The 13,098-nt window shown below is 42.0% G+C and overlaps 1 protein-coding gene across 1 annotated transcript in view; it reads right to left on the minus strand.

The window, feature by feature from the left end:
- Positions 1-13,098, minus strand: part of ANLN (anillin actin binding protein) — a 37,130-nt gene that overhangs the window by 23,645 nt on the left and 387 nt on the right. The window contains 7 exon segments of the mRNA XM_005868068.2: positions 1,026-1,133; positions 1,417-1,461; positions 1,463-1,605; positions 2,168-2,393; positions 3,635-4,014; positions 4,717-5,034; positions 6,876-7,029. Of these exon segments, the coding sequence (XP_005868130.1) occupies positions 1,026-1,133; positions 1,417-1,461; positions 1,463-1,605; positions 2,168-2,393; positions 3,635-4,014; positions 4,717-5,034; positions 6,876-7,029 (1,374 nt within the window).

Below are 13,098 nucleotides of genomic sequence, written 5' to 3' on the forward strand. Positions count from 1 at the left end.
GAGGGGGGATGCAGGAGGCAGCCTATACATGTTTCTCTCTTATCGATATTTCTATCTCTCTATCCCTCTCCCTTCCTCTCCCTCTAAAATCAATAAAAACGTATTTTTTAAAAAAAGAAAAGGAAAAAGAAAAAAATTCCTTTATCTGAGTCATTTTTTAAAATATTTATAAGGCTATGCAAAAGAAACATTCATTGCTTGCTTGCTTTTGAAAAGGTTGTGATTAAAGCAAGAGAAGAAATAAGAACAGCAGCGAATACTTCCATAGAGCTTCCCATGTGTCAGTCATCTTTCTATTCTACACACTTCACATCATTGCCTCATCTGATCCTCCCAGTAACTCTCTAGGATCGGTACTAATGTCTCCATTTTACAGATGAGAAAACTGAGACACAGGAGAGTTAAGTAACTTGCACACTCAGCTAGTAGCCAGTTTGATGTACAAACACACAGCACATTATCAAACACTGTGCTGCAGACTGTCTTAAGGGTAAGCAAGAAGTTTGAGAAGGGGCAGGCAGGGCAGGTGCATTTCAGAAGTGAGAACAATGGGCTGAGCGCACCTGGAGAGTAAAAAGCTTCTGGGTTTGTATACAATAGGCTCTCAGACATTAGCTGAGTAACTAAAAGAATGAGTGGTGGTAATGAAAAGCAATGGCATTCATTCTCAAAGATGTAAATCATAGCTTTGAAAACAGCGCCAGACAAACTCACTAAGCTGAATCCTTCCATTGTGGATGGGGCCCAAGAATAAACGTGGGGGTAAAGGAGGAGGCCAAGGTCAGAAGGTCTGGTTAGAAGCCCTGGTTTCCCCACACACCAGCTGTGTCATTTGCACAAGTGATTTACCTCCCTGGGGCGTAGTCCCCCACCCAGAAAAGGGGGGAGTGTTACCTTCCAGGGTTAGTGTGGGGATTAAATGATACCATGCACTTTAGTGGCGCCCACCAATAAAGAGGCCTGGCATGGAGAGCCAGAGCTTTCCTTCCTCCTTTCATCACCACTCGCCTATTTGTCTACAGTACCTGTTTGGTTTCTAGTTGTTTGCTTCTTGAGTTTTCGCCTTTTTCTGCACTCCATAAATTGCCCTTGTCAAATCGGCCTCGAAGACATGCTAGTTCTTTTTCACGTTCCTAAAATCATCAAAAGCTCCATTTTACACAAAAGCCAATAGTAGGTTTAAGAATAATATCCAAACACTACTAACTTTGCTTGTCTTCAGTTTTAAGAGGAAAAAAGTCACAATATAAAGGAATACAGAACAATTGTATTTCTAATTTGAAATACACAATACAGAGAACCAAGATGCTATTTATTCAGTCAAAAGGAATGGTATGGGAATACATGACTTGATGTCTATACGTTCTATGCTGAGACCTTGGCATAGGTAATGTGAAGGCAGTAGGATGTACGCACCTGCTTGAGCCGCTGGGCTACGTGGGTAGTAGATGAAGATGTGTTTTTGCTTTAACAGTCTTTCCTGGATGGCCTTGGTGTTTGGAGTGACCACGGGGGTCCTGTGGGGTGTGCTCCGCGTGGGGCTGTCTTTGCTGCGTTCTAGACAGCGCTCTCCGAAGCGCTCCAGAAACGGCTTGACTCCCGCTCCTACAGAAAACACCACATTATTGGAGGCTATTCAGAATAAGTAACCATTATCATTTCTATGGGGAAGTTCTAAATGCCTGTACAGTTCCAAAGTGCTTTGACTCTACCAGGATTATTCATTCAGAAAGTAAACAATATATGCCCAGGTGGTGTTGCTCAGTGGTTGAGCATCAACCCATGAACCAGGAGGTCATGGGTTCGATTCCCAGTCAGGGCACATGCGGGGGTTGTGGGCTTGATCCCTAGTAGGGGGTGTGATGTTTCTATCTCTCCCTTCCTCTCTGAAATCAATAAAAAAATATATTTTAAAAAAAAGTACAGAGGAAAGTATCTAGCACAGTCATTCTAAGGAAAAAGCATGTTTAAACTTCTTTGACCAGTAACTGGATTGATCTACACTAATAAACAGTCACTCTACCAATTAAAGCTGAATTTGAAGACGTCTCATCCGAGCATTCAGCACTTGCCCTGGCAAACCAACCCTGTACCATTCAAACTGGGTATTTAAAATGCTGAGAACAGAAACCCTGAAAACTTTAGATTTTTTTTAAAAATACATAACCTGGTGTTGTAGATTTGTCTTTAGAGTGAGACTGCAGACAAGTTTCTCTATTTACTTCTTCTTTGGGCCGAACTGTCTGGGATTCAGCTGATTTCCCGATTGGTTTCGATACCTCAGTTTTCAAAGGACTAGCAGGAGTTTTTTGAAGTCGCTCAGGTTTTCGTACCTCACAGTTTTTAGCATTGGTGACAGATATAGAAGCTTTCACAGGGGAAGCAGCAGCTTTCTGAAACATGAAAACACTTAGGATAAATACAGCACTCATAATACCTAAAGATAGTCCCATAACAACAACGCAAATTCTATTTGCTTGGTAGCCTATGTAAACTCATGAAAAAATGTTGTTGTTACCTAATAGATCAAGCCAATGTGAAAGGTTTGAAAAAAAAAATCAACTTTGAAAATACTGTAATTCAAATAATGCTGTAAAGTTCAGGCTGCATACTAGAGCGATGGGTAATTTAGTATGAGGGACAGAGTCACTATTTTAAAAAACAATTTCTTTAATAGTATCACACTATTATATTTATGAATTTTAACTGTGTTAAACCGAATTACATATTTTTGTATTTTAATTGTCAGTATTATTTTAACATAATCGTATTATAGCCCTGGCCAGTGTGGCTCAGCTGATTGGCTGGTTGAGCACCGTCCTGTGCACTGAAAGGTCGCCGGTTCAATTCCCAGTCAGGACACATGCCCGGGTTGTGGGTTCAGACCCTGGTCGGGGTGCTACGGGAGGCAACCAATTCATGTTTCTCTCTCCCTTTAAAATAAATAAAAACATATATGTATTTTTATTGCATCATGTACTTGATAACTAATGATAATAAAGGAAGTACTCACTACATGCCAAGCACTATGCTAAGTGCTCTATGCACATCACCTCGCTTCACCCTCCCCAGAACCCTCTTCTAGGTTCTGCAAGACGAAGCCTTGTCCAAGGCCACACTTCTAATGATGTGGCAGGGCTGGGACTGCATGCAGGCTAATTCCAGATCCCAGCGCTACACTCAATGACGATGCCCAGTACACAACATTCTTTTTCTTTTTTGTTTTTTTAAAAGATTTTTTTTAAAAAATGTTGAGGTAGCACATGCACAAGGGAACCTTTCAAAAAGACATACGTGAGAGCACTGTACCCACCGCTGACAACTGCCACCTGGTCACTACGGCTCCTAGTTGTCCGAAATGCGCACCCTGACGGAGAAAGTCATTTTCAGGCTCTCCCTGACAAAGAGGCTCCGTCATGTCATGGTGCACACTTTGGAGTTGCACTAGTTCTTAACTGCTCACTTATCTGGGGGTGGGGGTACCAAATTTATGACTTTTACTTTCTGTGAAACCAATATTCTAAAAGTTACAAAACACTGCAGCTGTTATAAAAAGACAGACCTACACGTAAATGTACATTATCTCTCCTAACAAAGAAGAAAGGCTCCTGTATTGAAAGTTGTGTGTACTCACCGCAGCGCTGGAAATGGCACCTGTAGGCAAGGAGGCGGCTGCGGCTCTCGAGGCCGGGGCTTTGCTCAGAGAGGCATGGTCACCCCTCGGGGAGCAGCATGCGGCTTCCTGCGCAACACTGCGGCCATTGATGCCAGCAGATGCTCCGCTGGCAGAGGAAGCTTTGGACAAACAAGTGGTGCCAGGCTGTCCTGGGGCACTGTTCTGCTTTGCCGATGAGAGACTGACATCATCTTCCCAGGAGCAAATAGTGGCAGCAAGGTTGGCCAGACGGCCCCTCCTCCCCACGGGAGTTGCCGAGGCTTCTGCTGGTTTGGGAGGGGAGGCCGCCTTGTCCTCCGCTGGCATCGCTGGGATGAGTGAGCTTTCAGGGGTATCATCTGAAAATGTTTTCAGAAAAAGAATTCATGACCATGCTCAAGAGATGCATGTACGGTACGTGCAAATACCAGCACCACTCCACTCAGGATTTTTAATGAGGTTAACAGGCTTAGAACTGGTCCAAAGCTCTAGTCCAGGGGTCCTCAAACTACGGCCCACGGGCCACATGCAAATACAAATATTGTATTTGTTCCCGTTTCGTTTTTTTACTTCAAAATAAGATATGTGCAGCGTGCATAGGAATTTGTTCATAGTTTTTTTTTTAACTATAGTCCGGCCCTCCAACTGTCTGAGGGACAGTAAACTGGCCCCCTGTTTAAAAAGTTTGAGGACCCCTGCTCTAGTCCAATGCATGAGAGTACCGAGCTGTTTAAATGTGACAATATCTTTTCAAATCAGATGATACTTAATTCAAATTAAAAAAAGAAAAACAAAACTTCCTTAACCAACTGCCTCCCTCCTTTTGGCTAAACCCCAGACACTGCAGATAACACACCTGAAGTTGAAATTGCAAAAACATGTCCCTCCTCAGTGTGGTGCCCATACTACTGATAAGCGAACTATGTGCAAGTGACCGTACTGGGATATAGATGAAGCAAAAGCAGTTACCTTCATGTGTTAACTGATAAATACGATTTTCAACATACCAAGGTGAATCTTACTGACAGATTTAAGGGACATCCCATCCATGTCATTCATACCTGTCACCTCATCATTATCCCAGTGGCGCCGCTGGGCTGCCAGCTTCTGCATCCGTGTTTTAACAGAGGAGGCTGCAGAGGCCTCGGGCCTGGTGTTCAGCGCTCTCTGCAGGCCCAGCAGCGATGCCTGGGTGGCGGGCGGGGAATCACTGGCCCGAGCCGGTGCCCGTGGCTGTGCCTGAGGGGACACAGGACTTGGAGAACAAGGTTTGGCAGAAGCTGGCTCAACCGGTTGTGCATTTTCCAAGTTGGAAACTTCCTCTTCAGTGTTGTCAGAACAGCGTTTTTTTGATGGTGATGGTTTTGTACAAGATTTCTCTAGATTAAAAAGGGGAAAATTTCAAACTTCCATACTTCCTCACAGCACAAACAACTGCCATAGGTACTTCACAACTTAATAAAACACGTTTCTCTAGTCCAGCGGTTCTCAACCTGTGGGTCACAACCCCTTTGGGGGTCGAACGACCCTTTCACAGGGGTCGCCTAAGACATCGGAAAACACATATATAATTACATATTGTTTTTGTGATTAATCACTATGCTTTAATTATGTTCAATTTGTAACAATGAAATTGGAGGTCACCACAACATGAGGAACTGAATTAAAGGGTCGCGGCATTAGGAAGGTTGAGAACCACTGCACTAATCCTTTCAATGATTTTACTTACAAGAAAAATGTAAAATTCTGCTTTCAATAACTTAGAAATCTGATGAGAGATTTTGTTTGTTTGTTTGTTTTTTATTTATTTATTTTTATTGCTTAAAGTATTACAAAGAGCTGATGAGAGATTTAAAATAATAATTTAAGATTTAAAAAACCTGAATGAAAGTAAATTCAAGTAACATTCTCAATATATATGCACAATACTTTACAGTTTACAACAGCAGGAAATTAAAAGTGCACACACAGAATGAGCAAATGTTCCGGAGCCTGTTAAAGGTCACAGCCTGATCACCTCACTTTTAGACAAGAAAAATCAAGCTGGAGGAATTTAGCTCCCTGCCTAAAGGGACACAGCTGAGCTAAGGGTAGGAACCAGACTTTCTGTTTTTAAAACAATCTTTCACAGACAATAATAAGTCAAGGATACCAGGGCACCTGGCTTGAGGTATAGGAAAGAGACAGGGAACCAAAAATGTGACTGAATTATCTAGTCAATACCAAACAAATTCATCAGCACAAGTGCTTAACCACACTTCACATTTTAAACTTCCACAAACACCTAGAAAACAAATTCCAAGTCCTAAAATAAAAGGGAGCAATCCAAACATAAGGCATATGATTTCAACCCAGGAATGAGTTTTAATGTATCTCCTGGAAAGTTAATATTTTTAAAAAGTCAGAATGTAAATTTCCTAAGAGGTCAGTTTCACCGGTTGTCTAACCAAGTATTCTTGTTCTGGCAGTGACCAAAGTTGTATTAGTAAGAGGCTATGACTGCCCTTATCAACATCCATCTAAGTAAAACACAGCATGAAACTTTCTACTCTTCTGTAACTCATTTTCCATTGACCTATCTGATCATTTTTAACATGTTTCTATTTTAACATGCAATACCACCTGGAGAAACAGAATCCTTTATGTTTACAGTTCTTGTGAACAACAGTAAATACCTACATTTTAGCATCAAAATGTAGTCCCAACCTCTGGTTTTCAAGCACACAGCACTCACTATGTGATTGTACAAACCCATGTCACAGCGAAAGCAGAAGATCCTGGACTGGGCCAGGCCTCTATTTTCCTGGCCGAATACCATCTATATGTAACGTATTCCCCTCCCTTCCCTTAACATAAATATGTGAAAATAAATTATCATTCTATGGTTAGTTTCCAAAATAACTGTAAGCCAGTCCCAAGCCCTTATCTCTGTAACCTCTTTTTCTACCTGTGCTTTAAAGTTATACTAAGGATTATCTCCAGACTATTCCACACTCAGAATAAGTTTGCATTGAGGAAAATAAAGTTCAACCGATTAATTTGAACTATTTGTTAAGGGAAACTCTGCTATGGCCCTAACATAGAACATAATCCTGGCACAGAGGGAGAAGGCTGGTCGTTCCCCAGGGGCTGCTACGTTTGCCTCCCCCAGATCCTGATTCTTGCACATGCACGAGGAAATGTTTGGGGCTCCTCTCCTTCCATCACCTCACAGTCTTACCTTGCCCCCCGGACAGGGGTTGCTGGTTACTGGCTTCTGCGAGCGGCTCTCTGGCGCGCTTGGCGAGAGGCACAGACCTCGGTGCTGCCGTGGGCCTCTCGGCCATCTTCCTCTGGAGATTTTCTCGCCTGGCACGGGTTCGTTCGAGTAGTTTCTACATAGATAATATTTAAAATACGGATTAGTCAAAGGCTCACTAAACTTCAGGTAACTTCTAAAATCACCAACTGCCATGCAGAAAAAGAGTTGAATTCATTTCAAAAGTGAAATCCTAAGGCATTCAAGATCCACTAAATGAGCACCCCAATGTCAAAATTACACCTGATGTAATATGAACATTAAAGGGGGAATAAAGCCCGGCTGGTGTGGCTCAGTGGATTGAGCGGTAAGCAAACAGGAGAACCCATGCACCAAGAGGTCACTGGTTCCATTACCAGTCAGGGCACATGCCTGTGTTGTGGGCTCCATCCCCGGTAGGGGATGTACAGGAGGCAGCCAATTGAGGATGTTCCTCTCTCATCCCTCTCCCTTCCTCTTTCTAAAAATCAGTAGAAACATATTTTTAAAAAAAGAAATAGTGTGGTCATTGTTTTAAGCACTAAGGTAGGTGGGCAGAATAATGTTCTCCAAAGATGCTCATATCCTGATGTCCTGAAACTATGAATATGTTGCGTGGCCAAAGGAAGCTTGCTGGTGTGACGAAGTTGAGAATCTTGCGATGGAGAGACCATCATGGGTTATCTGGACCGATGTAATCACAATGGCCCTGATAAGGGAAAAGAGGGGCAGGAAACTCAGAGGCAGAGAAGAGGTGGCAGGGGAAGCGGAGGTCAGAGTGACGTGACTGGTGGCTGTGAAGGTGGATGAAGGGGGACAGGACCCTAGAAGTGCAGGTGGCGCCAGAAGCTGGAGAAGGTAAGGAAATAAATTCTCCCCTAGAATCTCCAAAGGAACCCAATCCTGTCTGCACCCTGATTTTCTGTCTGCACCCTGATTTTAACCCAGTAAAACCCATCAGACTTCTGACCTACAAAGTGAAGGTGTGATTCTGAGCCACCAAGTCTGTGGTAATTTGGTACAGCAGCAACACAATACAACCAGAGATCTGGGGTGGTAAACAGCAAGAGATAACTGAAAACATAAGACACTTCCTAAGAGGAAAAAAATACACTAAACAATCTTAATGTTTTACTTAATTAAATGTCAATATAAAAGTTTTATGTTGAAATCTGAGCCATTTCATAAAGTTATCAATACTTTTATGAACTCTGACGCTCCTGTTTGAATTGTGGTAAAACAAACACGAGACCTGTAAAACAACTCATTCTCTGCCACATGCACACAACTGAGGGAGGGGGCAGATTACTGGCTGGAGTTTATATACTGCCCTGCAAGCACAGTATAGTACTTGGCAGACTAAGAAATTAAACTCCATCTGACCTTTTCATTCCTTAATTAAAATAACTTTTTTTTTTAAATCCTCTGAAGCATGAGCTAAATTGGGAAGAAAGCTCAACTCTCTCCTCTCCTTAGGATGATTTCTAACTTAAAGTTCATTGAGCCCGGGCCAGTATGGCTCCGTTGGTTGAGCATTATCTTGTGCACAGAGTGGTCAAGGGTTCGATTCCCTGTCAGGGCACATGCCCGGGTTATGGGTTGGACCACCAGTAGGGGATGTACTGGAGGCAGTAGATTGATGTTTCTATTTCTCTGTCTCTTCCCCCATCTCTAAAATCAATAAAAAAAAAATTTTTTTAAAGTTCATTGAAAAAAGTGACACAAAGTCTAAATGCTCTGGCACTGACAGGGTGATTTATGAACCAAGTGCCTTCCAAAACACAAAACCTTCCCCCTTTAAATAAAAGTCTTGCATAAACTCAAAGGTGATAGACAAATTTATGTCTGATCATTTCTCCAGCAATAAAATCACTCCCCGGACAAAACTAGCCTAATTATATTCACTCATGGACATGCCTACATTCCATTCCAGTCTGTTAGAATACTTGTGAGTCAGTGTATCTTCAGTTACTATGAGCAATGGGTCACAACAAAAGAATGTGGTTGTGTCATTCTAACTGACACAACTGTCCTATTGTCTACTCTGGATCCAAATTAAAAATAAAGTAGATAAGTAAAAAGAGGAAAAAAAATGTTCCCTACTCTGTAAAATAAAAACTAATAAATACCGAAGGTTATTAATTTAAAAGAAATGATATACATATAAAAACAACAGCTCAGTAAATGTAAGTCACCCTTCCTTATAATGGTGTATCAGGAAGTTAAAGATTCTTTTGTTTATAACGTACATTCCTGCAAAGAGTAGAGGAATAAAAAAATAAAACATTGCAATAATTAACAGAATCAGGACATAAGATACTCCACATGGATGAATCTAAGATAACTGAAGCAATTTCTGCCACACACACTTTGAATCATTTGTGACAAAAATTTTCCTAAAAAGGATTACTGACTCCCTGCCTTCTTAAACAGAGTAGATTCAATAGAAATTAACTTATTTTTTAAATATATTTTTATTGATTTCAGAGAGGAAGGGAGAGGGAGAGAGAGATAGAAACATCAATGAGAGAGAATCATTGATTCGCTACCTCCTGCACGCCCCCTACTGGGGATCAAGCGTGCAACCCAGGCATGTGCCCTTGACCGGAATCGAACCTGGGACCCTTCAGTTCGTAGGCCAATGCTCTATCTACTGAGCCAAACCAGCTAGGGCAGAAATTAACTTCTTATTCTCAGTGTACTCCTGTAGCATTCCCTCCTGGGTCAATAGAGATTGTCACAATTCTGGAAAATAAGAAAGACTCCATTCAAAACAGTAACAGCATGTTTGTTTATTTTTATCACAAGGAAAGATGTTTTATAAAGTACGTTCATTGTAGCCTTTTCTCTTTTAGGGTTCCTCCATAGAAAGTTTTGACTTGGCACACCTAGCCCTGTTTCCCTATGCTCATCTTGGACTGGGATGACCATCGCCCATGGGCGGATCTTTAAATTAAGAGGCTAACACCAATGTTGTAAGTGTAAATTCACCTAACAGTACAACAATCACTAACACTATGTAGGATTTAATATAAAGTACTTTCAGTGTTTGCACACATTAACTCATTTCATTTTCAAAGCCTAGAAACAAAAACAAAAACCACCTTATGTGGGACGCTCTCTTTTTACTGCTGTTTAGAGATGAAGAAATCCAGGCACGGGTTGCATAACAAGCCATAGGTCACAGAGCTAAGGAAAGGCAAGGCAGAATTCAAACGAGGGCTCCTGAGTTGGGGATCTTACTTTGCTATAAACTTGTCTTTTGACAAAATCCAATTGCTCTTTTTAAGAACTTTCGTCAGAGAACTCCATATCATCAACATAACTTTTTTAATGCTATCAGCTCATATCAGATTATAATAAACATCTGCTGAAACTGCTTGTTCGCCCATGAACCAAGATGGAGTCATTACTTCCCGTTGGTCCATGTAAAACTTTAAAGACCCTGTCTACATTCTGATTCATGTAAACTGCAGAAGCATTAGGCACTTAGGGAAATCTGAACATTGGCAGGATACCTGATATTAAGGAACTGTTACTATTTAGGTGTGATGGCATATTGATGTTTTGCTTTTAAAGTCCTTAGCAGTTAGTGGTAAACACTGAAATACTTAAGCATGAAATTATATGACCTTTAGGATTTGCTTTCAAATAATTCAGTGAAACACCAGCCTGTGCGGCTGGGTGATGGGTGCATGAGAGGTTATCATGCCTGTGTCATTTGAAATGTTCTACACTTTAAAAACACTGCTAAAATGTCCTAACAGCTACTGTGGTGTGTAATTACTTGATTGTAAAGTAATAGCACGGAATGGCTCTCTCCTATATTAATTCAGCACTGTTACTGGGTGTGCTTGAGGTGAGGGAAACCTCTCTCTGAATAGAAAAAACAGGCCTACCTTCGAGAAGCTTACATCCAGCAAGTAACATGCTCAAGAGGTAAATGCAAGTGAGCTGAGCACTGTGAAAGGTGTCCTCTCCTCTGAAGCAGGGAGATCGGTGTGGCAAGAGGTTAAACCAGAGTTTGCCAGCAGAAGAGCAGGGAGAAGAGTGTACCAGAGAGCACCAGCGGCAGCAGGGAGAACCCAGGAAAACGGAGGTTAGGGGGCTGCAGCCTTTCTCAACCAGTTACCTGGAGAAGTAAGCCCTGGCTCCCTGACATCAATGTGACCAATAAAATATCTGCTATGCTTGGAGGAGGGCACGGGAAAACTGAGAAAACGGTCTCTCCATCTCCTGTGCTCTATGGTTCTGATGAGAAATGCTCGTTGAGAAAGTCATTTCAACTGACTTTAAGTCCTTTCAGACAAGGAACTGTGCCAGTTCACTTCACTGTGCAAAAATGTTATGAATGCTGTAATTAAGCACCTACTGGTGGGAACCAATTCAAACAGTTCACTCACTACCAATTAAGGGAAAGATGTCAAAGCCATTTATTCCAACTGCAACGGACCTAACTTTTCATAATACAAACCATACATATTAAACAATACATATTTCTGAGCACATGCTAAAATGAAAGGTTTCTTTCAAATAAAGTTTCTTTCAATTGAGATTTGTACTGCTTCAGAATGACATTTTTAACATTTTCAGCCAACATTCAAAATGCTTTGTTCCTGTTAGCTACTTGGGAGAAAACAAATAAAACTATTCAGAACACAGAGGACTAATGTTTTAAGGAATCCTATTCTAAGTTAGTAACATTAAAAAAATATTCATGAGAACTTCAATTAAGTGAAAAATATGGTGCATGACCAGGCCTATTCTTTAAAGCTGATACAAAGATGTGTTCTGAAAAAAAAAAAAAAATGTTCTGGATTTTTGTGAGAATTTTTAAAAGTAAGGTAAACAGCCCCTCTCTCTTCCATTCTCACTAAAAAAAATCAATGGTAAAAAATATCCTAGGGTGAGGATTTAAATAAAATAAAAATAAAAAGGTAAGCAAACTGGTGTTTTCTCCCAAGATGATTGAGAACTTGAAACAAAAATACTGTTGCCCCAGCTGGTGTGGCTCCGTGGATAGAGCGTCAGCCTGCAGACCAAAGGGTCCTGGGTTCGATTCCTGTCAAGGGCACCTACCTCGGATTCAGGCTCCACCCTGCCCGGGCCCTGGTTGGGCGTGCAGGAGGCAACCAACTAATCAATGTTTCTCTCACATCGATATTTCTGTCTTCCCCTCTCTCTTCCACTCTCCTTAAAAATCAATGGAAAAACATCCTTCGGTGAGGATTAAAAATAGTAATAATATGCCCTAGCCGGTTTTGCTCAGTGGATAGAGCCTCGGCCTGTGGACTGAAGGGTCCCGGGTTCAATTCCAGTCAAGGGCACATGCCCGGGTTGTGGGGTCGATCCCCAGTGGGGGGCGTGCAGGAGGCAGCCAATCCATGATTCTGTCTCATCATTGATGTTTCTCTCTCTCTCCCTTACCCTTCTACTCTGGAATCAATAAAAATATATTTTTAAAAAATAATAACAAATACTGTTGTCTGAAAACAAGTAAAGTCTAACTGCTAAAACTTTTAAATACCTTACACTTTATGGAATTGTAACTACATTTCCCCAAAAAAAAGTATTACTCTCCAAAGCATTTAAGTTTTTTAATCTGATGTAGAGACATGTTTAGATCCCCTTTGCAGAAACTCAAAAAACAACAGTTTGAAGCTTGTGCAACCACCTTAAAAAGAGGAAGAAAAGAGAGTGGACACAGCTGGCAACACGCAACCCCTGAACCGTCCATGCCGCACGGGTCGGAGCCGGAGGATTAATCACACAGTAAGAATGTAATTAACTCGCATTCAGTTCCCCGGACCGAAAGGGGAGTGGAACCCTGCGGCGATGTCACCCATAAACACACATAAAAAGGTTTATTTCTTTACTCTGGACCGTGGGCTCATAAACTTGATTTGTACACATCCAGCTACCACTTTCCCTTTCGATGTGCGGCCAAGCGGGATGAACCTTCAGCCCGGCCGGCCCAGCGGCGGGATCTGCAGAACCGTCTGACCTCCCGGGAGCGGAGGCGACGGTCTCAGGCGCCAGCTTATTCCAACGGGAACCGCACCCTCAAAGGCATCCGTAGCTCCCTGCGGGCCGCACGGATCCCGCAAATCCCATTCCATCTCCCGGCGGCGGTTGCACACGCAACGGTGAGTCACCCGGGCAGCCG

This window comes from Myotis brandtii, unplaced genomic scaffold (genome assembly GCF_000412655.1).
Source record: "Myotis brandtii unplaced genomic scaffold, ASM41265v1 scaffold260, whole genome shotgun sequence".
Taxonomy (NCBI): Eukaryota; Metazoa; Chordata; class Mammalia; order Chiroptera; family Vespertilionidae; genus Myotis; species Myotis brandtii.